Below are 26,212 nucleotides of genomic sequence, written 5' to 3' on the forward strand. Positions count from 1 at the left end.
CTCACCTCTCTGTGTGTAGGGACACAAAACTCCTACTTGCAGTGCTTGGCTCTTCAGGAGCTGCCAGAAAGCTGCAAGCAAACAGGGTCAGGGCTGCACACATCCTGCAGCTCAGCTCAGGCTTCCTGCACAGCTGAGCACCTCTTCCCTTCTCCCTCACACACCTGCACATTTTGGAGTTCAGAGTCTGAAACTGCTTTTATGTCCAGCCTGAGAAAGCAGGAAGAACATTTCTTCCACACTGGCTTCACATTCTCTGGGACAGGCCCTTCCATGCTGGGGAATGAACGCAACTCCTCATCCTTGGATCTTCACTCTGGAGGGCTGAAGGCTCTTCACCAACAGCACTTGTGGGCTGGGCTGGTGCTCAGGGAATGACAGCTGACAACGGGACTAAGAATAGAGCACATAAATCCCCTGCAGAGCAGGCTGGACAGGGCAGACAGTTTTCTTTTCCAAATAAAAGCAAGAACAGTGATTTAGAGCTGCATCAGTCCTCTGCGTCCTCTCAGGTGGGACTGAGAACAGGCAGAGACCCTCACCTACCACAGCAGCAGTAAGGAATTACTGAGGTCACTGCACAGCTCACCTGCAAAGGGGATTTCATTTCACAAGGCCCCTTGCCCAGCTCTGAGACAACTGTCTGGGCTGAGCAGAGGGCACCAGCCTTGGGTGGGGGGAATGAACTGCAGACAGCAGAGGAGAGCAGCACAACTCAGAACATCCACACCCTCCTTGTAATGCATCTCCATCCTGAAACAGGGTATTTTAGATGGTGTGAATGTACCAACATGTAGAACCAGGTCGTGTATTGCCTGGAAACACCATCTAGGGAACACTAAATACATGGCTTGGAATAAAGACACCAAAGGAATTAGCTTTAAAAATCTTTATGTGAATATAAAAGGATTTTTCCCAAAGAAAAAAATAAAACCAAAAGTTTAAAAATTAGTGCAATTTTTCAAGTTCTATGCAACACAGTGTTTACATTTGTTTTAAACAGAAGATGTAGACACCGATACACTGAAAACTTTAACTCCAGCTTTAGGGGAGGGGGAGAAAGAAACAAGTAAGAAAATTATTGTACTAGACATTATCAACTCCTAAACAATTGTTTTCATTTTCTAATTTCTAAACTATTTATGGCTACCTAAATAGAACATCAGTATTGCTTATATTACTTATTTCCAAGTAAGTGTATATCATAGAAAATAGAATACCCATATATATATATATTTTGAATGAACAAAAAAATCAGGTGAAAATTTATTTTCAGTGAATGTTTCTTAATCCACTATATAATATGGTTGTTGCAAAAGAATCTTCTCAAAACTGCTGCCTGACCCATCTTGAGTAGAAGAACTCACTAGTCCACATTTTGAATTATTGCTATAAAACACTTCTCTTCCATAATAATTAATCTTATATAAAAAATAATTAACATATGATATGTCAATCAGAACATAGTTTTTGTTTCTTTGGATCTACATTACCCGTTTTACTGGAAACTGGCTAAATTCCTAATAACGCTGTTCAACTTCAGCAGTACTCAGTGATTTCACCTCATATTTGAGTCTGCTCTGAACTGTGCTGATGGGATGGCACAAATTCACCTTTCAGGAGAGCCAAGGGGCCTCTCTGCTCCTCCTGTGCTGCATCAAAGGACATGGACTGACAGAGCTTGTGTTGGACACAGCTCAGCTCTAACACAACGGCGTTTTCAGCAGCTTTTTGTTTTGACACGAGCGAAGCAAACATTAAAATGATCCTGGTCCAATGGTCCCTCCTGCACAGGCAGATGAGCTGAAGTGAACACAGCACCATGGCTTATAATCCAGTATTTATTTCCACACATCAATTCCTTGTTCATAGGACAGAACCCAGGTTTAACCAGTCGTAGAACAGCTGCTCTTTAACAGGTTCTCAGTCCCAAAGAAACCCTTGAGTGACATTCACAGGCTTCACTCTTAACAGTGGAGTTTGGAAAAGTCCCAAATAAACAACATTTCATCCAATACCTGAAAACCAGATTCATTTTGGTGACCCAAACTTGATTACTGGGGACAACTGTGCCCTGAAAAAGGCTGATCCCTGCCTGTGGTTCAGGACTTAAATTCTTCCATCACCAGCCAGAAGACAAACAGCCAATTAAATGACAGGGAGGTTCTTGGATATTTTTGGTCCCAGGGTCTGCAGTTTTGAGAAGTGTAAGTCAAAGACATTTGCTCCAAGTTTGTCACTATTCAGCACCTGACAGACTACTGACACAGCTCCACTACTGGGAGAAGTACAACAAATCAAGCCTACCAACTACATGAGTATCTGAAGGACATCCATGAAAGTTTCCATGCTGCAAAGAACGGGGGTTAAGAGACCCACTCAACACCATCAGAGACAGCTCCACACTTCACTAGAACACACCAAATACCAGACTTTAGGAATGGAAGTACCTTGCTAAGACTTCATCTCCTGCTCCGCTGCTCACCACCACCTCCCTCCCACCCACAGCACCAGCAGATTAAATATGCAACTGTACCTTAAAAACACCAACTCCACTAACACCACTGCAGCAAGAAAAGACCTCAAAACCCACGAGGTAGTCCAAAGAAGCATAGAGTCCTGAAGAACACCACCACAGACAACTCCCCAACAGTCCTGTGTCTGGCTCATGCCACACTTAGCACGAGACTGGCTTTTAAACAATGCCTTTTGAAGGAGGAAATCTGTTCAATGCCTATTCATACACACAGCACTGTAAAACAACCACCACAACTAAGAAGCAACCCTAAGTATCAGAAATGAATGCATGCCTTTTCTCTGGCATTACATGCAATGCCCAATTAAAAATGTAAGATGTTGGGGAAGGAAGAAATCAAAGGACAAGCTACAGTAAGGGGCAGGCAAAATCACACACTATCCAAATGGCAAAATTCAGAACCTAAAAATTCTGTAAAGCTGAACCCTGTTCTCAAATCAAAGATGGCCTTAATGGTGAGACAGTTGTGTTTTCATTCTCACAGGCAGCTGAATTTTGTATTAGATGGTGGTATGGTGCAGCACCCTCAAATACTTAAATTAAGTATATTCATTTCATTTTAAGGGCTGCTGCCATTTTATTTTATTTAACTATGGGTATAATGAACTTTTCCTAGACCATTTGCAAAGAACAGACATTTACAAGTTTCCTAAAAATACAATTCAAAACAAGAGTTAAGACATTTGGGAAATAAAGTCACAAGTTTTGTGAAAGACAGCAACTTCCTGCACACAGATTCCAGGTATCAACCTCCATTTCATCTTCTATCAAACTATTACAGTTTATGCATTTTTCTCCCTGCCAACAATCTCTGCTGCCAGTAACTGCCAAAGCCATCTCTCATTCCCCTGCCTAGCACAGTTCGTTCAGAATAACGAAGTGAAACTACATTTAGAAAAGAGGAAATGTAATTTCCATGCACAGGGTTGTATAAATAGGGTGAAATAAATGGGGCTCCTTCCCACCTAATCCCCTTTCTGCATATAAATGCAGTATACCAATATGCCAGACTTTTAAGATATAGCCCAGACTTTTGGGTTTGTATAATAGGTTTTCTTTGTGCCCAGGAAAAGACAAGCTTTTTTTGGCTTAAGTGAATTCAACATCTTAAAGACAGGTTTTCCTTAGTGTGTATCTGCACCAATTTAAGCTTTGCTTATTTTTTAAATAAACTGAGAAATTCTACTTCTCACAAAACAAATCCTGTCTTCTGTTACATAACAACTCGTACCCTTACCTTTATTTTCTTCTTCTATAAATGCACGCACTTTCTTGCTTTTAAAATTTTACTTTCTATTCTAAAAAAAAGTATTTTTAAAAAAGATGTTACCAATCTTTTAGATCCCTTTTGGGAAAAGCCCAGCAAAAATGCCCAATATTGCCTGTTTCCTGAAGTACACCTTTGCATAATATCTTCCCACTATAAAAGCCAACTTTCTAGCCCAAACCCACTTAAATAAACTTTTTAAATATAGAGTGCCAAATTCCATATTTACAATATAATCTGAAGGCAAATAGAAATCTTTTAAGTTGTGCTTGTACATGCTGCAGTTATTAAATCTACTTGGAAAACTACGTGCTACCTTCTGGCTGATCACCTTAACGCCTTCCTGACAGGTTCTGATGTTGCGATCTGCAGCTGCCCACCATTCTAACCTCCTCTTTCAATCAAGCAGGTAAAGTGGAAGGTATAAAACATTTAAGGACACTTCAGCTTGTGAGTTTTCCTCATGTCCTCGTGTTTAATCAGCTGTTGCACCTGGCACTTTAACAGTGAGGTTCCTCCTGGTGTTGGTGACGTGACGCTGCTGCGCCAGGAAGGAGCGGCCGGGCCCAGCCCCGGCCCCGCAGCTGCCACTGCTGCCCATCAGCCTGGATTCCATGCCCAGCTTCTGCAGAGTCAGGCTCTGCAAGAGTAAAACAACAGCTTAGACAACAGCAAAAAAAAAACACAATGAAAAAAATTACCCGTCCTGCTCATGCTTATTTAGTAGGCACACAGGATTTTTCCCCGCTGTGTTTCTTAGGTTAATTAAGGTTTAACTGGCACATGTAGCAAAAGATGTTTCAGTAAGTGAATTTTTGACTCACCTTGTTGTACCATGCAGTTACAATCAGCTTTTCCTCATAGTCACGTAGCTTGGCCATTTTGTATTCATTCTGCAAGGAGACAAAGCTCAGTTAAAACACAAATTTGATCTGCATAAACTTGCTGCAGTCCGCTGCGTGGTATAAACACAGGCAGCAGAAATGCTTCAATACACAAAATAACTAGAAAGCCTAGAAGTATAAACAAAGATACTTTCATAAAAAAACCTGAGAGATAAATATCAGCCTGCTTTAAGAAGAGGCTAAACTACACAAGTTGTGGTTAGAAACACGAATGGAACTTGGAAATGTACTCTGAGGGTTTGTGTGGGGAAATGCACAAGAGGTCTGCTGTATATCAGAAAATCTGTAAATAATTTAGTGATTTTTCACCTGAAAAGAATGTACCTCCAGTGACTGACTAATTGCTATTATAGAATGTATTTCCCTAGTAATCATTACATAAAAGAAATGTCAGGCCACAGCATTTATGCAGTCAGACCCATCAGCCTACTGAATCATGCTGAGGAGTCCTGTATTTGCTCAGGCAACTATTCCAACCAGTCCCACCAATATTGCTGTGAAACTCAATGCATTTCCCCAGTTTTTTTAAATATATGGACTACTGTCAACAATCCTTTCAGAATTTCAGCCAAACAGATTTTACTGAATCCCTAGGAAACAGTATCTTGAATGCCTAATATCAGAAACAGAGCATATTAGAAGTTATTATTAAATATATGTAACATTTTTACCTCTAGTGCTTCAATTCTTTTGTCTTTTTCCAATATCTGTTTTCTGAGTAACATAATTTCTGCTGATGCTGGATTTAGCTTGGGGTCCAAGGTTTTTATCACCTGGACAAGGCAAAACAAGAGCATTACGAGTCAGTTTGATTCTCAACAGGTCTGCATCTCATCTGCTCCAAGGAGGAATGTGAGAACAGGCTTAACACTGTACAACTGAGAGCAAAGGGTACAAAGGAATCCTTACTGCACCTCATGCTCAGCCTAAACTCTATTTATTCTCTCAGACTTAACTGACTGCAGTTGATCAATCTGACTAAATAAAAATGCAACTTGCAGCTACTGCTTTTAATTGGGGGACACACACACTCAATCTGTTTAACCATTTATGAGGGAGGAATGCATATGTTCAGAAACATGCCACTCACATTCCTTGCTTTTTCAAGGTACATTTTGTATCTTTCTTCCATTGCTTTCATATCCTCATCTTTTTTTCTTAAAGCTGCTTCCAGCTCTCCAATCTTCTGGGCTGTTTACAGAAATTATCAACAAAGACGCACAAAATAAAATCAGACATGGTACTTCCAGGGCTTCTGTGCTCTCTTCATTCCACCATCCCTCAAATAGAGAATGATGTAGACGCTAAAAGTTTAAGTTTAGAAGGTTTAAGTTCTTATTTTTGTTTCAGCTGTCCCATCTATCCCTGAAATCCCTGAATTTTGCAGAGCACTGTTCACCAAAGCTCATCCCCCCAGGATCCTCTTCCTGCTCACCACTACACACAAAACCCCTCCACAACCCCCAGTTCAGATTTAAAGCTAAGCTGCAGCAGAAAGCCTCATCCACACAAGGATCTCATAGTCCAGTGGGTATGGGAATCATTTCAGAAGAAACTTAACATAGGTCTGATTTAAAAAATACCAAAAATACCCCCCACAATACAACTCACGGTTCTGACTGTCATCAGGCTGCAGCTCTGCAAGATCAGCCTCTTTCTTCTGTAACTCATCATGAACCTCATTCAACTTTTCCCTGTGAATGAAATGTTGGGCTAAGGATTAAGATCACAGGTAATTCCAGGTTTAACAGCTGGAAGCTTAAACTTCATGGCAGAAGTATTCAAATAACTATTTTAAGCTCTAGCAATTCTTCAGGGTTTGAACAGAAATATTAACGTCCTAAAAATTGTGACTTCTGAATTGATCCTCCTTTAGTTAAAACCAGAAAAATTAACAATTAAGCCCTTCCAGCATCATCTTAGCAAGAAATACATCTGCTAAAAGGACTGGAAGTATTTCGGAAGAGTGGAATACACTTTGAGTGATGGTTTTACCAGTCAGTTGTAGAATCAGAACAGTTAAATGCTGGTGGTGATGAGGAGACAGTGCAGTGGTACTGGTACTACAAGATCATCATGGTCAGAGTAAACAAACCTACAACATCAATATTTAACTCACTTCATGCATAATTCTCTAATCAGTGGCTTAGAAAAACAAGAATCCCTACCAAGATTTAAGCAGTTCCTGTGCTCTGTTTAGTATTAATAAGCTATTGTGGATGCATGTGCCTTACTTACATGTGTGCTGCCAGTTTCTGCTTCAGGTTGCTGGACTGTGAAAGGAGAGAGTTAAAATTCAGTTGTATTTCAGTATTTCAGACCATGCAACATTAAAGTGCTCTTACAAATCAGCCAAGAATGCTTAGCACAACTAAATAAGCCAAAGCAAATAAATCCACTGAATGATAAAACCAGAGACTACTAAAGTAAAGTAGAAGGATTACAGTTCCATAGAAGGAATCACATAAAACATGAGCTTTTCAATTGATCTGCAGTTGATATGGAGGTATTTCTCAGATACACTGAAAAAGAAGATGCACATCTAAATGAAGGACTTGATGCTACACTGGAGGACTTCACACGAAACTGGCAAAATGTTTCACTTACCCCTTCGGTCTTGGATCCCTGCTCCTGTAAAGTCTTTTGAAGATCTTCAATCTGCTGCTGTAGTCCTCCAATACGCTCTTCATTGAGCCTTTCAGGAGGAAAACACAGTCATTGCCCATCTAAATACTTCACAGACATTTTTCTGTTTCATTCATTTTTCAGAGGGTCTACCCAGCACAACTTATGCCACAAATAAACTGATTTTAAATGCTTTTAGTCTGACTGGAACTTCTGCTGAAACAAACACATGGAGCTTTACCGAACATTTATATAATGAAATTCTTGTAGTCATTTTAAGTTTTCAGAAAACTTAACTATCAAAAATTTTCCTATTCTAGTAAAATGTTTTAGCATTCACTGACAGAAAATTCGCAGTCCAACAATCTGAAGTTCTAGAAATAGAGTTCACATCATTCTCAGTATACCAAGAATCACTCAGAGTGAAGAGTGTCCTGTAAGCAACCCTTCCTTCAGGGTATGGAACACACAGATCTACCACATTTACTTCTACCCTTTGCTTCTTCCTTGCTTCATAATCCTTCATTTATGATTACACTGGTGAAAGCAAAGGTTCCTACACTACACATGCAAGGCCCAGGTCACTCTGAAACTCCAGAGATGACTTTTTGTTGTATTTTAAGGTGTAGTTTCACCTCTCACCTCTTCTCTGTTTCCAGCTCGTTGACTGTCCGGTGCTTCTGCTCCAGCTGTTCCTGGAGCTCTGCAATCCTTTCATTTTCTGATCCTTCCTGTTTCAGCAGGAGCATCTTATTTTCATGCTGCAGCCGAATAAACATTTCTCTGAATCAAAAACAACAACAAGAAAGTCACTGTTAATTAAGAATGTGATTAAGAGGAAGAAGTAATAATCCTGTTCACTCCTCCAACCTTAAAGTGAGCCAAGTAGGTTGTATTTAATGATATAATTGAGGTAACAATGCAATTTTTTATTAAAAGGTAACGTAAAATGTTTGAAAACTTTAAGAGATATGAGCAGAGTTTTAAATTGTCACTCCAAACCCAGATTTATATAAAGCTATCTGATATGGTTTTAAGGAAAAAAGCAAAGTAATTTTAGTATGGGAAATAATTATTACCACCTAAATGGGGGCAAAGCAAGGAGTGGGATAAAGAATCACATTGATGAAAATACTGAATTTTCACAGAGGCATTGTCATGCCCCACCAATGAACATCCCAACCAACCTCAACCTTTGGGTCTCACCTATATTCCACTGGCAGAATTTCAGCAGCAAGATTGTCGTGGCTTTTAAAACGAGATTCACCTGAAATCACATGAGGGGTTTAATTTAGCACACTTACAGAAACCTCTAATCCAAATAAAACAGTCTCTGAAGGTGAAGCAGTTACCTGTTTGACTCAGGTGATCCTGCTGCATCTGTGCACACCGGAGCTCCTCATTTGTCTCTCTCAGTGCATCACACTGCACTATCAGTCTCTAACAAGACACATTTGAGGTGGAATGAGGTCAGGTTGCACCACTTTTTAAGACCAAATAACATTCATCAGAAGTAATGATGACACATGCACATTTTAGGTTAGCCTTGATGATCTTGGATATCTTTTCCAACCTTTATGATCCCATGATTCTATATTATGTATATAAGTGAATGCACACACACAGGGGCATTAAACTTCATTTTATGGTGGCACTACTTTCAGGAAGGTTCTCCTTAAGCAGAGGATCTGAGAGAGATTTAGGTGCTCAAATAAACTTTTAAGGGACTCACCTCTTTTTCTTTCATTAAAGCTTCATGTTTTTCTTCAAGTCTCTTCATTTCAAATGCCAGCTTATCAGCTCTTTTGGATTCTTCAGACAGTTTGTTATGAAGCTCCTGGACCTTTACATAAAAGCATTATTTTGGTACAGGAATGTTGCAAGATGCTACTTTAAAAAGCTAGATTTAAAACGGTCCCTCCTGCCCAATTCAGCAAAAATAACAGTTGGTTCCTCAAGCTTAGGGAAGCAGAGATGGGATGTCATATGTTTTGGGGGGATACAAAATTTTTGGTTGGTTGGTTTTGAGTTTTTGTTGGGTTTTTTAAATTTAACTCTTCCCTAACTCCTACTAAAATTAAAACTTCTAATTTTCATGAAGAATGGTTAGAATATGAGAATATATGAATGTAATGACAAGACAGAGGGAATGGGTTCAAATAGAAAGAGAACAGGTATTAGGAAAAAAGTCTTTACTGTGAGGGTGGTGAGACCCTGGCACAGATTGCAAAGGAAGTTGTGGGTGTCCCAGCCCTGGAAGCACTCAAGCTCAGGCTGGATGGGGCTTGGAGCAGTCTGGGGTAGTGGAAGGTGTCCCTGCCCACGGCAGTGGAATGACATTATCTTCAAGATCCCCTTCCAAGCCAAACCATTCTGATTCCATACAAATGATCTCAGTAACAGCTGAACAACCTCTCCCAGGCACACCAATTACCTTAAAGAAGAAAAGCCTGCAGACTATGGACTCTCACATCAGCTTAGAGGGCAACTACACTTAAGCTTGCAAGTTTACCAAACAGGGAAAAACTCACAAGGGCAAGGTAGGGTATGAAGGAGTTTTCACACCTCAGAAATTCTAAAAGCACAATGCGTGGTTGTTAAGGGGGGAAAAGGAACCTGTCAAACACCAGCACTACCTGTCTTTTGTAGGTCTCCAGCTGGGCCCGTGCTGCGTTGGCTTTCTTGAGCTCATCCTCCAGGCTGACGGTGTTGTGCATGTACATCATGTTGGTCTCCTGCAGGGACTTCACCTGCCTGCGGAAATCGTTCAGGTCCTGCAGCTTCTTCCGATACACTTCCACCGTTGACTCCAGCTTGCTTGCCTTGTCTGCAGTGGCCCTGCAGGTGTAAACAGCAGTCAGAAGGAAAGATTACAAAACTCAAACTCTGCTGGCAGAGATGTGACACGCTTCGCGGCAGTTACATCTCACGGCTTTATTTTTAAATCTATGATGGACACAAACTCGCTTATAAAAACTGAAATCAGCCAGCCTTCAAGTGAAGCTGACAGTCACATGCCAGAAATATGAGCAAGGGTTAGTGGGTCAAATATCCCTGAGGAATTCTGTGGCACCACAACATCCTGTGCTAGACAGTCACCTCAAAATGCTGGTACCTGGTATGTTCTCACTGGGGGATTATACAGAATTAGAATGTAACTGCTCTGTGAAAATGATCACTGCCAAATACAACTGAGAACTGTCCGCTGACCACCAAAAAAAAATTTACATGGTAAGAAAACATTGGGACCATAATTTTAAAATTAATTTTAATATCTGTGTTTATTATCTGCATTCATATCTCACCAGAAGCTGGTACAAGAAAATAATGGAAAAAATCTATAGCTAGGATTTGTTTCAGATGTTATTTAAGAACCACTAAGTTAAACACCTGAAACCACTTTTCCTTCCATGTTTTATTCATATTATTTTATTAACAGCAGATCTGCCTTCACAATAAAATTTATTTTTGATATTTCTTGGGTGGTCTGGCATTTAATACAGTTTACATAAGCTGGAACGTTACATTCAATTCTCATGAAGGTTACTTTGAGTTTCATCTTCTTTTTCTTAATGACCTCACTAACCTAAATCTGGCCTAGAATGCTGACACCAAAAGTTAGGTTAAAATTTTAGCTGTATATATGTTTTTCTACATGAGAACTTCCACTTTCTGTCCCACATGAAGAAGCTTAAGTCCTCTAGTCATTAATTCTGCTTCACAGACAAATTCCATGTGTTACTCTTGTCAAACAATGGAGCCTTTCCCTGAAAGCCTGAACCCCACCTCTGCTTTGCCAAAGTGCTCTTTCAGGTAAAATCTGCAGAAGCAACACCTCAAAAAAATCTCGTTAAATACAAATCCTTGGATTTAGCCATTAAATCCTAACGTGTGTGTGGGAAGCTCTCCCTGCTACATACCTAAGAATGTCATTTTCATCTTTCAAGGCTCTTGATTCCTCTGCCAGAGAGGTGAGTTCATTGTTTCTGTGTTGCAGCTCAATCAGTTGCTTTTCTAGGTCTTCACAATGGACACGATAATCATCTTTTGCAGCTTCAAGCCTACCAGATCAAAACCAGTATTAGGAAATTATCATTATTGCACAGTTGCATTTAGTGCTGGAATTGCTAAAAAGAAGCAAGATAAAAGGAAAACTACTGATTTAAGTAGCTGGTAAAATGTTACAATAAACATGGAACATTTTGCTGTCAGCCTGTTAATTCATAATGCATTGCACACTGCAAATTTATCACATCAGTATCAGGGAAATCACATGAAAAGGGATTTTGTTTTCCAACATGGATCACAGAGAGAGACTAATATGTGAAAGAGATCATTTCAATAGAGAGGCATGGTGATGTTGGGGGGTTTAGGGTTTGATTTGTTGACACATAAATGAGCACTCATTTTTCTGCCTTCCATGACCTTTTGGAAGTATTAGAGGGCTATGCCAATTACAAACTGATACTTTTTACAACAAGTAACAGATTCTTTTTATTTTTAAATATAAGGACTGTCTTTAAAATACGCTCATACAGCACTAGACAGCTTTTAATGCAAAAGAAATTCAGATTGAAAAGCTCCAAAGAGCACCAGAAATTTCCAGAGTACACTAGACAAGTGAGAGATTTTTGGGGGAAATAATTTCATACCTGAAGTTTTCTTCTTGCAATTGTTCCAGCTGCAACTGTGCACTAAAATACTTTTTTGCAACCACAGTATTTGGATCATCAAGAGAGTCGTCTAATTGCTCTAGTCTGTCATTCATAATCTCATTTTCTGACATCAAGCTGTTTTTCTCATCCTGGAGGGCAGCCACCTAGCACAGATAAAACAGCACGAACACTGTAAGACCTGTCCAAAGAACTGAAGCAAGACAGGAATACATCACCAAATTAGTTGATGAAAAAGGCTGAGCGTTTAGAAGTTTTAGAATGTAGTTCACAGAGCACACTTGAGCATACAGATGCTGTAGTGTATGACAGTTATGAAGCACTAAAGGAAAAGTCCCTCTAAATAAAAAGACAAATCTCTGTAACCGAAACCACGGTAAAAAGGCAGACAAAGTGATATGGAGAGAAACTGCTACTTCCATTAAAAACACCGTGGGACGCTGCACCAAAAAAAAAAAAAACCAAAAAAACAACAAAAAAACCCCTCTGAGTGTTGCTGCAGGAAGTGTCCAGCTTGCCTGTGCTGGACAAGCAGAAGCAGCATGGCACGGCCAGCGGCCCCAGGCAGCAGAAGCGGGGCGGGCCGAAGCGCACACGCACGGACAGCCCGGCCAGCCTCGGGGGGAGCATGCAACCCTGGCAGCACACACACGGCTACCCGGTGTCACAGCTAAGCACAGGGGCTACCACACTGCACTGACAGCAGCCAGCTTCACAGCCAGGAGGAGTGGGAGGGGAGAACTTTTAAAGTTTTGTCTAGTGAAAGCTGCTGTGTTAATTTTAACGTCCTGTCGAACATGAGAGCACGCAGCGTGTGTTAGTTGACTGCATTTAAACAGGGACAATGTTCTTTTTGGGTTATGTTTTCCTGAATTATAAAGTAAACCTACCTTTCTTATACTCTTGGAAAATATCAAGGAAGACTGAGACCTTACAAGTGAATTTATTAAGAATTAGTTTAAATGAGAAGCGTCAAGTCAATATTACAGCTTCAAATAAAATAAAACATATCATGATGACATTATTAAACAGATAAAATCTACAGTATGCAATATTAAGAAACAATTCATTTGTGATCATAATTTAAAAATCTATCGGTCAAACAGATGTAAAAGTCGAACAGTAATTAATCTGCCACTTCATTATGTGCTGGCTTTTGAGGTTCACTCCTTTTTATGTACCAAATGTCATTTACTATTTACATGCACACCTGTGAGAGGAGAGCACATCCGAGCCTTGCTCAGCCTCCTCCTGTTCAAGGGTCAGCCACTCCTTAAGCATGTACAACATCTGAACTTTCAGAATAGTCCTCTCATCTCAGACTTAAAAAAACCATAAAAGAATTAAACTATAACACAGCTCAGAGCAAGTTTTACATCTTTTCTCAGTTGCTTTCTGGGAGCCTTCTCTTCTTTATTTATCATGTCAACACATCAGAAGTGGTGTCACAGTCAACAGGATTTATGAAGAGAGGTTTTACAGACACAGCACAGTATTACAGAGCTGTGGTGTCATTAACTCCTCTGTGTATATTCAGCAATACCTTTCACCTGTCCCATGCCATGTTACGAGCAACTGGCTCTGCATCACCTATGACTAATTAATAGAGGATTCTGGCAGAAAAGCCAGGGAAAACAGGAGAACACCTGGGACTTCTCCTGCAGATTCTTCTCACAAGCATTTTTGGATCTCTGCTGTCACTAGGAAGCCTTACTACTGCCTCAAGAAAAAAAGAAAATTAAGGATCAATTCAATTATAGCAGTAGCTTCCTGGGTATGGCTCTGCAGTAGCTCTGAGCTGCTTTAGACACAAGCATTCTGCTTTTTCAGCTGCCATTGTCAGTAAGAAATGTAAAACTGGCCTCTGCTTTTGTGGGTGTTCATTTCCAGAGGCTCACACAGCCAGTTACAGCCCTCTGGCTCCTACAAGAAGATGCCACCCAAATGTTCTCTTTGTGCAGAGCCAAATCTGACATGAATTGCCTTCCCAGATAAAACTCTATTCTCAGATTGTAGTGCCATAACAGAGGGGCTAGTAAGTGATTTTTTTTTCTTTAAAGTGTTGATTGAAATGCAAATTTCTCTTTATTGTCATGAAGTCCTCTCTCCTTTCTCTCAAGAGTGACTTGATTAACTGCTATATCCATTAAAAACAAAAATAGGCCTATTATTAGTGTTGTTTGAAAATGCCAGCAAGGATCAATTAGTTTTCATTATTTTTATCCTGAGATCTCCTCCGTGTTGTAATTGTGCATGAGAAAAAGTTAGCAAGTTTTAGATAAATTACAAATTTTTGTCATTCATCAACTCCTATTGAAACAGCACAATTTTCCTGTGATTAAATCTAATTACTGTTTATGACATGGACTGGATTTTTTGGACACAGTACAAAAGATTAGAGGACTAAGAATGAAAAGGCAATTTTTAAAACCATGATAACGTTGTTTTAACACTACCTGCTACTAAGGGTAAACATTAAGCTGAGACAAAGAACCTTTCAGATAAGCTGGCACAGGACCTCAGCTTACACTCCATCAGAAAACTCTTTCCAGTAATTGCATTTTGGAAAACAGAATAATTGTTTTTCCCCCAAAACCACCTACAGATTCTCATAAAAATTTAAACAATTCTAAATGTACTTTTCCCCTTCAAATTTTCTGCATCTTAATAGCAGCACCACTACATATGACAGAAATAAACAACTGACTGTTTCTTACCTGCAAATCCAGCTCTTGACATCTTTGTGCCAACTCCTCTTTTTCTGCTAGTGCTTCCTGAAGGTCTTCCAAGGCTTTTTTAAGCTTTCAAAAAATAAGGCAGTCAATCGCTATGGCCCATATGCAAAACACCCAGTTACAGCTTCTAAAATGCCTCTCTTGCTTACACCCATTGTTTAAGTTGGCTGTTGAGTGGACACATTGACACCCAAACCTATAAGTACTCTGCTAGATCAGGATCCCTGCTCATTTCACTTGCCTTCTAAATGATTATCACACTTAGAAAATAAATTATTGAAACACAACTTAGGCTAAAGGCTTAACAAAACTCTGGATGGTGCTGTCACCATTTCCAAATCCCTTTAAAGGCAAGTTCATCTTATGTGCAACCCCTTGTAGTGTCCAGGTCATCAGGAATTTCCACAGCCCCTTAAAAGTAACCTGAAGTTCTCAGCCTGACAAGGCTGAGCCTTGATGCACCCCTATCCCTCCCTGAAATGTCATCTTGACACAGGAAGATGACACAGCAGTCACTGTGGGGTTTTTAAAGAAGCTATAGAATAACACTTAAGTTTTCAGCTAATTAGCACTGAAAACCAGCATTACTTCGTTTAAGGGATGGCCAGATACCAACTTATTGTTCAGGTTTGATCTACAACAGCAGCACAGATCAGGCAGTTACCTGCTGTTCCACTTCACTTGATGCATCACATGGGGAAGGACTTGTTACTTCCTTGCTCATGAGCTACAGGAAGAGACCACAGGAAAAAGGTTAAATTAGAGGTTATAGATCTCTAAATTCAATGTCTACTGAGCACCAGCTGTATTTTCCATTGTTATTGCATCCCTTCAATATACCAAAACAGATTAATAATGCTCCTCCTCATCTCATGGCTGGTGAAAGATTAAAACAGATCTACAGTAAGATGATTTTTTACCTCTCTCCTCTCAAAATTAATCAAGTTTGCAGTAACATTGTATTGGATAAATGTGTGATGTGTTAAAGGTATTGCCACTCCTTTGTCAGTCAAACTGGAATGAACCAGAAGACAGGATTTCACTCCATTAATTTAACAGTTATCACACTTCTTTGTGTCCCATTAATTGCCACTTAACAAACAATGAGAACATTAGTTCTCCAATACAAAGATGTACAGTGTGTATTTACCAGCAATTAAAGGGCTTTACTCCTCACTCAGAAATTACTGAATTATTTCTAGACAACCTTCTAGAAAGTTTAATTAATCAGAAGACAACAGACAATAGGACACATACAGCTTTAAAGACTATATAGTCAATTTAAATCTAAATTATGAAGCTTATTACCAACTCCACTGTTACCTTGATGAGGGTGCAATTACACACCACCTTCTCTTCACAGTCAGTATTTAGTTTTTGCCTCTCTCCACACTCTGCTTCACAGTCCTGAAGCTCTCAAAAGCCAGTGACTGCAGAGCTAAGCTGTGAGCTGGATCACTAAGATGATCCAACCAAGAACAAATTAAGACAGGAGGAGGAGCACACCATGACAAAAATAGAAGAGACGCAACTGCAAGCTTCTAAGTCAGAGGCTGGAAAGGTCTGTCAGAACAATGCAACCTCACAAACACAATCAGCTTAACTCTAGGACCAAGACTACAGCTCTGGGACACAATTGCAGAATCTAACTCCAGTATAATCAGTGGTTGGCAACTGTATATACATTTCTTGTGTGGAATAAAAAAATTTTGAGCATTTGTTGTATGTTCGGGCACCACAAGTCTAAAACAAAAGCCCTTTGGCTGGGGTTTAAGGTCTCTTGGTCCCAAAACCTCCCAAATAACTTGGGAAAGTACTTTTACTCCTCCCTGACCTTTGCTAGGATGAAAAAATTCACAAAGGTCAACAAAAAGGTACTTGGACTGCTCAACTGACAGCATCAGGCTCTGTAGGAGCTGTTACCTACCTCCTGAATGGCTGTCATGACAACGTGCTGAACAGACTCCTCAAGGGTCATGATATTCTGTATGTGTTCTGTGAAAAAGGATTTGCAGTGACTCATGACAATGCTCATCTCAATGGTTTGAGTAATATAATAAACTGTTTGCTGAAAGATCCAGAAGAAACTATTATCCATAAAGCTCCCTCAAAACAAGTAGTGGTCTCTTTATACAGAGGAGTACCATTAACCACCATCATTTTTATCCAGTAATGTGGCAGGTAAGCACGAAAGATTATAAACTCTTAACTGGACAAATTTATACTCTGCCTAAGGAGAGGTGCCATCAGAGCATGGAGGATTAATTCTGGTAACAGGAGAAAAAACAACCAATTCAGTCTTAAGCCTCTGCAGACAGAGATGCAGTTTCTAATTTAAGGGCTCAATTAAATTTTGCTATATTTGCATTTGAATAGTAAGTTCTAGGTATTAGTACATATTTTAACAGTATGAATAAACCATACACACTTCAGACTATATGCTTAAACTACTCTGAACAAAGTTTTGAATTTTATTCACAGACACTTCCCAAGGAATTTCTGCTTTTAAGTGAACTCCAGATTCAGAACAGGCATTCAGCAAATTAACAATGCTGACGAATAAGAAAGAGAAGTTTCTACATCTTTTCCACCTTAACTACCACCTGAGGCAGTCTGCTGTTTGCTGAGCAGGTTAAGGCAGTGCCTACCTTGTTTCCTCTCACAGTTGACTGCACAACCTAAAATCAGCTGCAGGAGCCTGCCCAGTTCAGTGGGATCAGAGTTCTCAGATATCCTGGTCAAGTCTGGAATAAGCTCTTCTGCAATCTGCTGACCCAGGAACTGAAAAAAAAAAAAAAAAATTAAATTATGAGAAAAAGTAGACTCCCACTTCTGTGCAATGTGAAAATCTGGTATTGTGTATGAAGTTTGGACTCAGTGAGCCAGCCAGAGAAAATGCCCTGGAAGTTTGTTCCCAGGTTTAGTTAACTGAGCACTTCTACAAGGAAAAGTGACAACAGCAAAAGTTACTGACAGTTCTCAAATACGAGAGAATTCATTTATTTTACTGACTTAATGAAAGAATGAAATAATAACACTTCCAGATGGAGTTGCTTCCAAATCCTTCAAAAAGCTCCTCATAAGCTTAAAGAAGTTCTGCTTCTGGGTCTGCCAGAGATCCTCAGACCTGGCAGCACATCAGGGCCTGGCTCTGGGTGTCACAGCTCTGCCCAGGCGAGACCAGGAAGCCACAACGAGATCTGGCAAGTTTTTCTAGACCATATTCATTACATAACTGTAATCACATCAATACAAAATTCAGCAATTTTTGGTTTTTAACTCTAAATACAGCAGCCTTTTATGGCTACTGTACTTATCCCTGCGTGAGACAAATTAATACTTTCTGTATCCAGGAGGATTCCTAACTTGGCTCCCAGCTTCCAACTGAGTACCATAAAACCTGGGGTTGCAGAGTCTGTTCTCTTGTGTACAAAAGGATTAAAACTCCTGTAGACAAGAGCAAACATGAACAGACACACAAAAGTCAACAGGATTCTGCAGCTCATTCCTTTCAACATTCACCTGGGCAGAGACATGGTTCCAAGTTCATACTCCAAGAACCTTATCTAAAACACACCTGCTCAAAATAATTTCATATTTACTCAGATCTCCCACTTAACAGGTAATTATTATACACCTTCTGCCTAAAAGGTCCTCAAAACAAATTACAGCTTTTTTTTCTACTTGGCAAAGCCAAGGGGAGCAGTAATCATCATGTTTAATGATGAGAACAACAACAATAAATTGTTTTTTCCATACCTCATGATAGTAGTCCATAATTCCTTGCAGTATCTTCTTCAAATTACTGGACTAGTTGTTGTACATGAAAGACAAAGTTACAATTTTATTAAAATTTTTACTTTATTAAATTGAATAATAACTTCTAATAAAATGGTTACAAGGCAGCTCTATGAGAGGACATAGGAAGAGAAATATCACAGCAGAAAAACCCCATCCAACAAGTCTGGAAGGCATTTAAACTATTAACAGACAGTTCAAGCTCATTTAAAATATCCTTGAAAAGCTTGAGCTTAATTCTGTAGGTTTTGGACTGCCAGATCTCAGGACAGCCACAACATCCAGCCCCACAAATTTCACTATCCTCAGTTTTAAATACCTTTATTCTCCAGTTGTCACCAACATCTTCTTTGATGCGACTGAGCCAAGATGCATCAAACCAGGCAACATCTCTGGAACAAAATTAAATGATTAATCAGCAAGCACAGACTTAAATAAGACAGCAATTTCCCAGCATTAAATCATCTGATGCTGAACTCCAGTGTCTAATGAGGCATGAATTCCTGGAGATTGCAAGGTAAACTTTTGTCACAGGAAATTTCCATCCTGCTGGCTGCATTAAGGCACATTCCAGGGCTGGGAGAATTTCTCTGTGTGCCTGAGCCAGCTATGGATGGAGCACAAGGATGTGGAAGCCTTTGTTGTGCTGAATTTTTATACCTGATAAAGTAATCATAATTAGGTAAGGAAGCATCATTTTTTGACTGGTGCTGACGTTATTTTTGATACCTATTCCTGTAGGTTGGACTAACTAACATTTACTCCAGTTTGTCAAAGGCATGTATTAAGAAAACACTTCAAACAACTGGCATTTTGTATATTTTGTATGCCTCTGGTTCCCCTGGGCAGAAGGGGATTCGGTTTGCCAGCATAAACAAGGATGAATTGCTGAGGGAGGTGTTTACACACACTCAGCTGCCAAGAAGTACAATCAGAGCATATTTAGCAATATTTAACTTTGACAGTGCACTGTTTATTCACTGGTCTCAAAGCACCTAATAAAGGACAATCATTATCCCCACTTGCACACGAACCAGCTTGGTGTTAAGAAGTTTCCCCAAAGCATGTGGCTGCCTAATACCCAAAATAAAGGGGAGGCAACCTTCAGCAAACCCAAATCAATTTTTGCCATGTCCAGAAAAAGGTGAGCTCTGCTTTAAAAGGTACATTTAAATCTTTACAGACAAGAGGGTTTCTGAAATCCTTTTTTGAGGTGTGGATCGCGATGGTGTTGAAGTAATTTCTTAGTAATCACAAAATGATACTTTGAACCTGAGATAGTAATGCAGACTTCAATTATCTGGGCAAACAACAACAACAACAATAAAATTGCAGTGATGACTTGTAGCATGATATTCTTCCAAAAAAAGACTTGCATTACAACTGTCTAGGCAAATTTCAAAACTAGTGCATCACTCAGACTGCTAATCTTCATCACACCAATAGAACAGCAAATCAAAAGTAAAGTAATTCCTAACTATGAATTGAAATCAAAGTTTTACAGTTTTTGTCTTCCACACAAATAGTAAGCTGTCATTTAAAACCTAGAACTTAAATCTAAATTAATTGAGCAACCTCAGGAGGAAAAAACCACAAAGCCACACTTTTGGAATCTTTAGTTTCTCAGTCCAAAGTGGAATGTATTGCCTGAAGCATGGAAACAGTGCTGATGGGAAAAGTGAAAAAGACACTGTCATCCTTGCCCAATTATCCCCAAGCATAAATTTAATAAACCAGTATTTGTATATCTCCTCATCACCTTTTCCACCATGTCATTAATCAACTATTCTATCCTCCCCAACACAGCAGTACAAAGGCATAACCTATCTTCTGTTATAAACTGCCCACTCTGAATTTCTGCCTGCTTTGAAAGCAACTACATCTGTCAAACACAAAAACCTCAGGCGACTGAATCCCTCTTCTTCCAGCTGAAGAATCAACTCACATTTGGTGAAGCACCTGAGCCATGGCAACGCCGTTAGTCAGGTCCTGGACATCCCTGCAGGGCGCAGCTGTATTGAACGTCTGCAGCTAAAACAGGGAAAAACAGGGGGGGTTACTTCAGCAGACAATAAATCAGCTGCCATCTCCCCTTTCAGGCACAAGCATTTAGCAAGATGAAATCTTTTTTGAACCACACAGACTTCAAGCCAACCCAATTATCTCCACGCTTGTGGTTGTTATGACTGGTGGCTTAAAAAGTTGGTACGAACACCCACGCTGTGTTTTTTCATGCTAGGCCTTCTATTGTAAAGCAGATTATGGAAAGATAACTTGGGAGACTAAAGTCATATTTATCCAGCCTTTGAATTCCGTTGCAGTGTGTCTAGTTCTGGACACAACCACCTAAACAAAAAATAGCATCAGGATAAGGTGTGAAAGTTGATGGGGAAAAACAAATTCCAGTCTTTAACTACAAGAACTTAGTAATAGAAATAGGATGTGATTATTTCAATGTTAAAATGTTTCTCTGTTTTAGATATTGTGGGATTTTTTTTCCAAACGATCCCCAAGCTTACAGCTAACATTTTGACAGAATTAGCTGTATACGTAGAATTGTAATATTTTATTCCTCCAAAGACAATCAACTCAGAACTAATTATTCTAGAGGAGAGATCCATTTCCATACACGTCAGTTCATCACAGTTACTCAGGAAAATAAGAGTCTTCTTTACCACAATAAACAAACCAAAAAGTTTATTACTGGTACTACCAGAAGACAGAATAGAATGGGAGCAAGTAAAAATCCTTACAGACCCTGTCCACTGCATAAACTGACTTCTTAAACTCACTGCATTTACAATGCCCTAAATCACCTCCCCCTCTGCAAGAGGGAAATATCCCAAACGTCCTGTGCAACAGGAGCTTCTTCAGAACTCCTGGTAAATCACCTGGTGTTTGGGAAATGGAGCTACTTGGACCACAGTGATGGAAAAGCAGTTTCCAGCTGTGAGAATCTCATGCAGTTTTTGTCCAATCTGTGTTCATAAAAAGTGACCATAATTCTGAATTTGCTTCCTTCAAGAAGAGCCCAATCAAGCCAAGAGAAAAACACACACAGCAGAGGTTTGAGGTTTTTTTCATTTGGTGGTTTTTTTGTTTTTTTTTTTTAATTTAAAAGGTGGGTTTAAATCCTGTCTTACAGGAAGTGAGAAGGCAGTAATCCCCCGTAGGTTACATAAAAGATTAAGTGGAACACCAGAGCCCAAAGCTGCTATGCCTGACAGCACTGCCTTCTACTCCTCCAGCAGCCTCAGCACGAGCACAGGCATCCAAGCTCCCATTCCAGGCTGAGCTTCCCAAACCAGAGTTTTATGGCACAATGCTGTGATGCTGCCATCTGGATATACCCCTCACAAAGCAAGGAAATTGTTATGCACAGGTGCAACCCTTTCACCTGAGCCTGTTAGAGCAGATAGACAAAGCCTTAGAAAACCCTGACATGCAACACTGCTTTATGCATGATCTCCCAGAATAGAAACAGCTAATTAAAATTAAGTAAAAAGCAGGACTGACAGTCTAGGTTTCTCTGTGTATTTAAAAGTCACATGAGGACCTAGACATAATGAGAGAGTGGAAGTATTAATTATGGGTTCTCCAAACCTCATGCCAGCCCAATCATTTCATCAAAACGGATTTTTACTGCTCTTGAAAAACCAATAAAAAGTGGCAAGTGTGGGGAGGAGGTTGGAAAAACAAGCCACAGACTTCAGGACTGTAGGAAAGCTCTTTTCCCCCCTCATTTTTTCAGTTTTACTAAATAAAGATCCAAGGATATGCTGCTACTCAGGTTGAAAACTATTTGGTGAATTCCACCCCAAATGCACTCTGCCCCTTGCTGCTACAGCAGAAGTTCTCCTCTCAGACACAGAGCTAGCATGCTCCCAAAACACAGCTGAAAAGTTAATTTTGTAGCTCTTTGCAGATGAAACACCAGTGTTGAGAGTGCCCAGCAGAAATGAGCCCATCCACCTGGGGAAGGTGTGTCCCCGGTTTATCTGACAATGAGGGACTGAGTTTCTCCATTTCACACGAGGGACAGAGGTTTCACAGAATAATCAAAGAGATTTTAAAATAAAACCAAACATTCTCTGAATGCTGAAAACAAGTATATTAATAGAGTAAGTCAGCCACTGGACAGAATGAACATTACCAGTGGTGCCAGTGCCAAGCAGTGCATTTATGGTGGAAAATTACTCCAATTTAAGATGTTGCCATACATCCAGTCCCTGGTTTGGAGGGTAAGGCAGTACAGCACTGAAAAACATCCAATTGACTTTTCCTCTACACAGAGGAAAAATAACTGACTTAGCAAATTGTTTCTGTTGCAGCTTGTGAGTTCCAGCTTAGCTTAGGTATCACCTAAGTCAATTCTTTCACGGAGTAAATATACTCATAAACATTACCCCTATAATTCAGTTCAGCTGCTTTGTGTTTTTCCTGTAAAATCCTCAGAATTTTAAATTCAATGACACCTGGGCTGAGGAAAAACTGGCTAATATTTTCATTTCAATCTCCTCTTTCTCCTCTGGACACAACACGTCTTCTAATATTGTATTTGGTAAAATAAAAATAGGAAAATGCCCGATCTGGCAGCAGAATAGAGAATCATAAGCATCTGTTTGCTATATTAATGAGTAGACAAACTGAGAAACTATTATTAGCAGAGTCACAGAACCTTTTTCTCTCCAAACACAGAGCACTTCATCCCCCTCTCCCCACATCACTTTCCTCCCTATTATTCACACCGAAGTTCGAATTGTGAAAGGATGTTCCAAACACATCCAAGTGTTAACAATCAGTTTCGAAGTTGCAAACTAGGCCCGAGAAATGGGGTGCTAAATTTAAAAACTGCATCTGCTGAGTGCTGTATAGAAAACCTGAACACAGGGTTGGGTGTTCACTGACCCAATTGCTCAGTTTAGGGCCAGTTAAGGTTCCATTAAGATTCCTTGTATAATTACAGCTATTGCACTGTAAGGATATCATAAATGACAATTAGACTAAAATTACTTAAAGCAACAATTGTAAAAAAAAAAAAAAAAAACCAAACCAAAAACAAACAAACAAAAAAAGGAGCTCAGTTCAGCACTGACAAGATTTTTGTGAAAGAATTCAGGCATACAGCGGTTTGTTTTGCCATTGAATCATGATGGAGCTGTTCTTATTTGATTATTGAGGAGAAAACACACAATCAAAAAGAGAAAGATTAAAGAACAAAAGATATATACGTAGACAGAGGTGAGTATAAGACCACCAAAACCTTGGGAGAATACAATGGCACTAAAAGGAAAACGGAAGGAAGAAATTATTGATCAGTGATTTATTACAGACTTTAACTCACCAACACTTCTGTACTGGCACACAGAAATCAAGAACACCTACTCTGGCTGCTGCTCCTGTTACTTTTACCAGTTTCACTCCTGGATTTCTAACAATGCCTCTAAAACACTCCCTTCTCTCCAGGATTTACACTTCAGAGAGGCAAAACAGCTGCTATTTCTAGAGAAACCCTTCACACAGGTAACCGTGACCTTCCCTGCCAAGATTTCCCGCAGAAGTTCTATTTAGTAGAGCTCCCTGTCACCAAAATTACTGCACTCGCAAGACCAGAATTACAGACAAGGTCACGGAAGAAGCTTGGAGAGAAAGATAAAGAGGAAGCCAGAGTGATGGATGGATTTAATAAACATGTTTGCACTCGATGACCTTAAAAGTCTTTCCCAATCTAAATAATTCAGCAGTTCCAAACAGGTGCCTCTGGCACATGTAATATCACACACCCAGGTGTGGCGTGCCTGACTAATAAACGCTTTACCCAGCCGGTGTGAAATGCTCTGAGGTTTCTGCGCCTGTCAATTCAAATTAATTGCATTTATTTATTAATATTATTCATCGCCGAGTAGTTTCCACAGCGAAACCACCGCTGGAGAGCCGCACTTGGGCCCACGGGATATTCACACCGATATGCACAGCTGGAGGCTGCGGCGGGAGCCTTTCGCCGGCTGTGGGCAGCGTGTCCCCGGCAGCCCTCAGCGCCGCGGCCGTGCCCGACCCACCCGCAGCGCCGGCTCCCGCGGGCGGGGACGGAGGGAGGGCTGGAGGGGAAAAACCCCGCTGCTGGCCGCCTCCTCGCTGCCCTCGAGGGTCCCCAGAGGCGGCAGCACCCCCGCGCCACTCACCCAGAGGATGAGGCTGTCGCAGAGCAGCGGGTCCGCCGGTTTCGCCTCCATGGCGGCGGCGGCGGCGGCGGCAGCCGCGTCCCCCCGCCCTCAGGCCGCCCCCGCTCCAGCGGCTCCGGCTCCGGCCCCGCTCCGCCCGCGCGGCCCCGCGGGGGCGGGGCCTCCGCCAGCGCCCACCACTCAGCGCACGCCCCTGCCCCCGGAGACCGGGAGTGACAGCACTTTTGACCAATCACAGCGGAGGAGGGGCGCGCTCGTGCCAATCACGGTGAGACCCGTTGGAGGCGGGGGCTGCTCTCGCGGCCGCGCCGCCTCCGTGAGGGGCCGAGTCGGGATGGTGTCACCCGCCCCGGGCTCTGTGTGTCGCCCGCCCCGGGCTCTGTCACCCGCCCCGGGCTGTGTCACCCGCGAAACGCCATCGTGTCGCCCGCCCGCAGTGAACTCCTGGGCCGAGAGCGGCCCCGCGTTCCCCCCGCACGGCCCGGAAGGCGCCGCTCCGTCCCAACATGGCGGGTGCTGCCTCTTCATGGCCCGCCCCGGCTGTCAGCGCTGCCGCCGGCACGGAGCGGCCGCGGAGGTCACGGCTGGAGAGCTGCTGGCGTGGTGCAGGATTACCTGTGCTTAAGGTGTAGGTAGGTCAGTGTACCTGTACCCGCCACAAATATTGCTCTCAGAGAAGGACACAGAATTCCTTAAAAATAGTTAAATTAAAAAAAAAAAAAAAAAGTTAAATGAGGCGAAAATACCGGTTTAATTATCTGGCGAGGTGAGGGATTGAAAGCACTTAAGCACGGGGGTGAGAAGCAACTGCTTTAACCCTTCTAGAGGTAGGAAAATGTGCCGCCTTCCAAAAGGATGGCGTGAGTAGGGTTGTAGCAGTTTCAGCTATTCGTAATTCACGTTGTCATTTCTCCTTTTCAGGCTCAGAGTTATTACTGCCCAAAGCTCAGAGTTATTACTGCCCAAAACCAGGCTCCAGTGCCGTCAGCTGCCAGCGAGGTGTGAGCCTTTCCTCCAGAGCAGCTCCTCGCTGCCCCTGGCAGCCAAGGCTCTGCATCCAGCCCTCACCGCACAGCAAACCCCACCACGAGCCTTCTTTCATCTCCCTGAGTTCACTACACGATAGCTAAAACGTAGTGCTTTTTTTATTGTTTGATCTTTTTTTTTGTTCCAGAAAATACCGTATTTGTTTTCATAGGAAGAGGTTCGCCTTGTTTGATCAGGACTTGTGGATGCCTGAGCCAGGATTCTGTCTGCTATAGCACCCTGCCTCAGACACTCCAGAGGAAAAAAAAAAATCTCAGTACTTTACACTAAGGAGATGTGTTTATTCTGTCGCTTTCCTCTTTTAGCACAAGAATTTACTTAAATTTTCCCTCCACCAGCCTCTTTTACTAATTTGAATCATTGTTGGTTTTTTTTTTCTTAGCTGATTCAATTTTTATGACCGTTTTTATAGTGCCTGTTGTTCCTGAAGCATACAGGATGGCA

The 26,212-nt window shown here is 41.1% G+C and overlaps 1 protein-coding gene across 1 annotated transcript; it reads right to left on the bottom strand.

Moving 5' to 3' along the window:
- Positions 1–874: 874 nt before the first annotated feature.
- Positions 875–24,834, bottom strand: HOOK1 (hook microtubule tethering protein 1). Its single transcript, XM_066325401.1, has 22 exons — positions 24,722–24,834; positions 20,485–20,570; positions 18,859–18,931; positions 18,501–18,551; positions 17,390–17,522; positions 16,669–16,736; positions 15,406–15,468; positions 14,724–14,807; positions 11,986–12,152; positions 11,254–11,394; positions 9,970–10,171; positions 9,066–9,176; positions 8,686–8,773; positions 8,540–8,600; positions 7,976–8,116; positions 7,316–7,403; positions 6,947–6,981; positions 6,320–6,402; positions 5,799–5,899; positions 5,380–5,481; positions 4,628–4,696; positions 875–4,443 (listed from the first exon to the last, which is right to left on the bottom strand). Exons 1-22 carry the CDS (start codon positions 24,770–24,772, stop codon positions 4,279–4,281), a joined length of 2,163 nt encoding a protein of 720 aa, XP_066181498.1. The 5' UTR covers positions 24,773–24,834; the 3' UTR covers positions 875–4,278.
- Between the last annotated feature and the right edge of the window lie 1,378 nt (positions 24,835–26,212).

This window comes from Sylvia atricapilla, chromosome 9 (assembly GCF_009819655.1).
Source record: "Sylvia atricapilla isolate bSylAtr1 chromosome 9, bSylAtr1.pri, whole genome shotgun sequence".
Taxonomy (NCBI): domain Eukaryota; kingdom Metazoa; phylum Chordata; class Aves; order Passeriformes; family Sylviidae; genus Sylvia; species Sylvia atricapilla.

Bases quoted from the DNA above. Each gene is read 5' to 3' on its own strand.
- HOOK1 (XM_066325401.1), bottom strand. From the start codon at position 24,772: ATGGAGGCGAAACCGGCGGACCCGCTGCTCTGCGACAGCCTCATCCTC. The intron at 16,737-17,389 runs GTAGGCACTGCC...CCTTTTTCACAG, and splicing joins CAACTGTGAGAGGAAACAAG to AACACATACAGAATATCATG. The intron at 10,172-11,253 runs GTATGTAGCAGG...TTACACCTGCAG, and splicing joins GATGAAAATGACATTCTTAG to GGCCACTGCAGACAAGGCAA.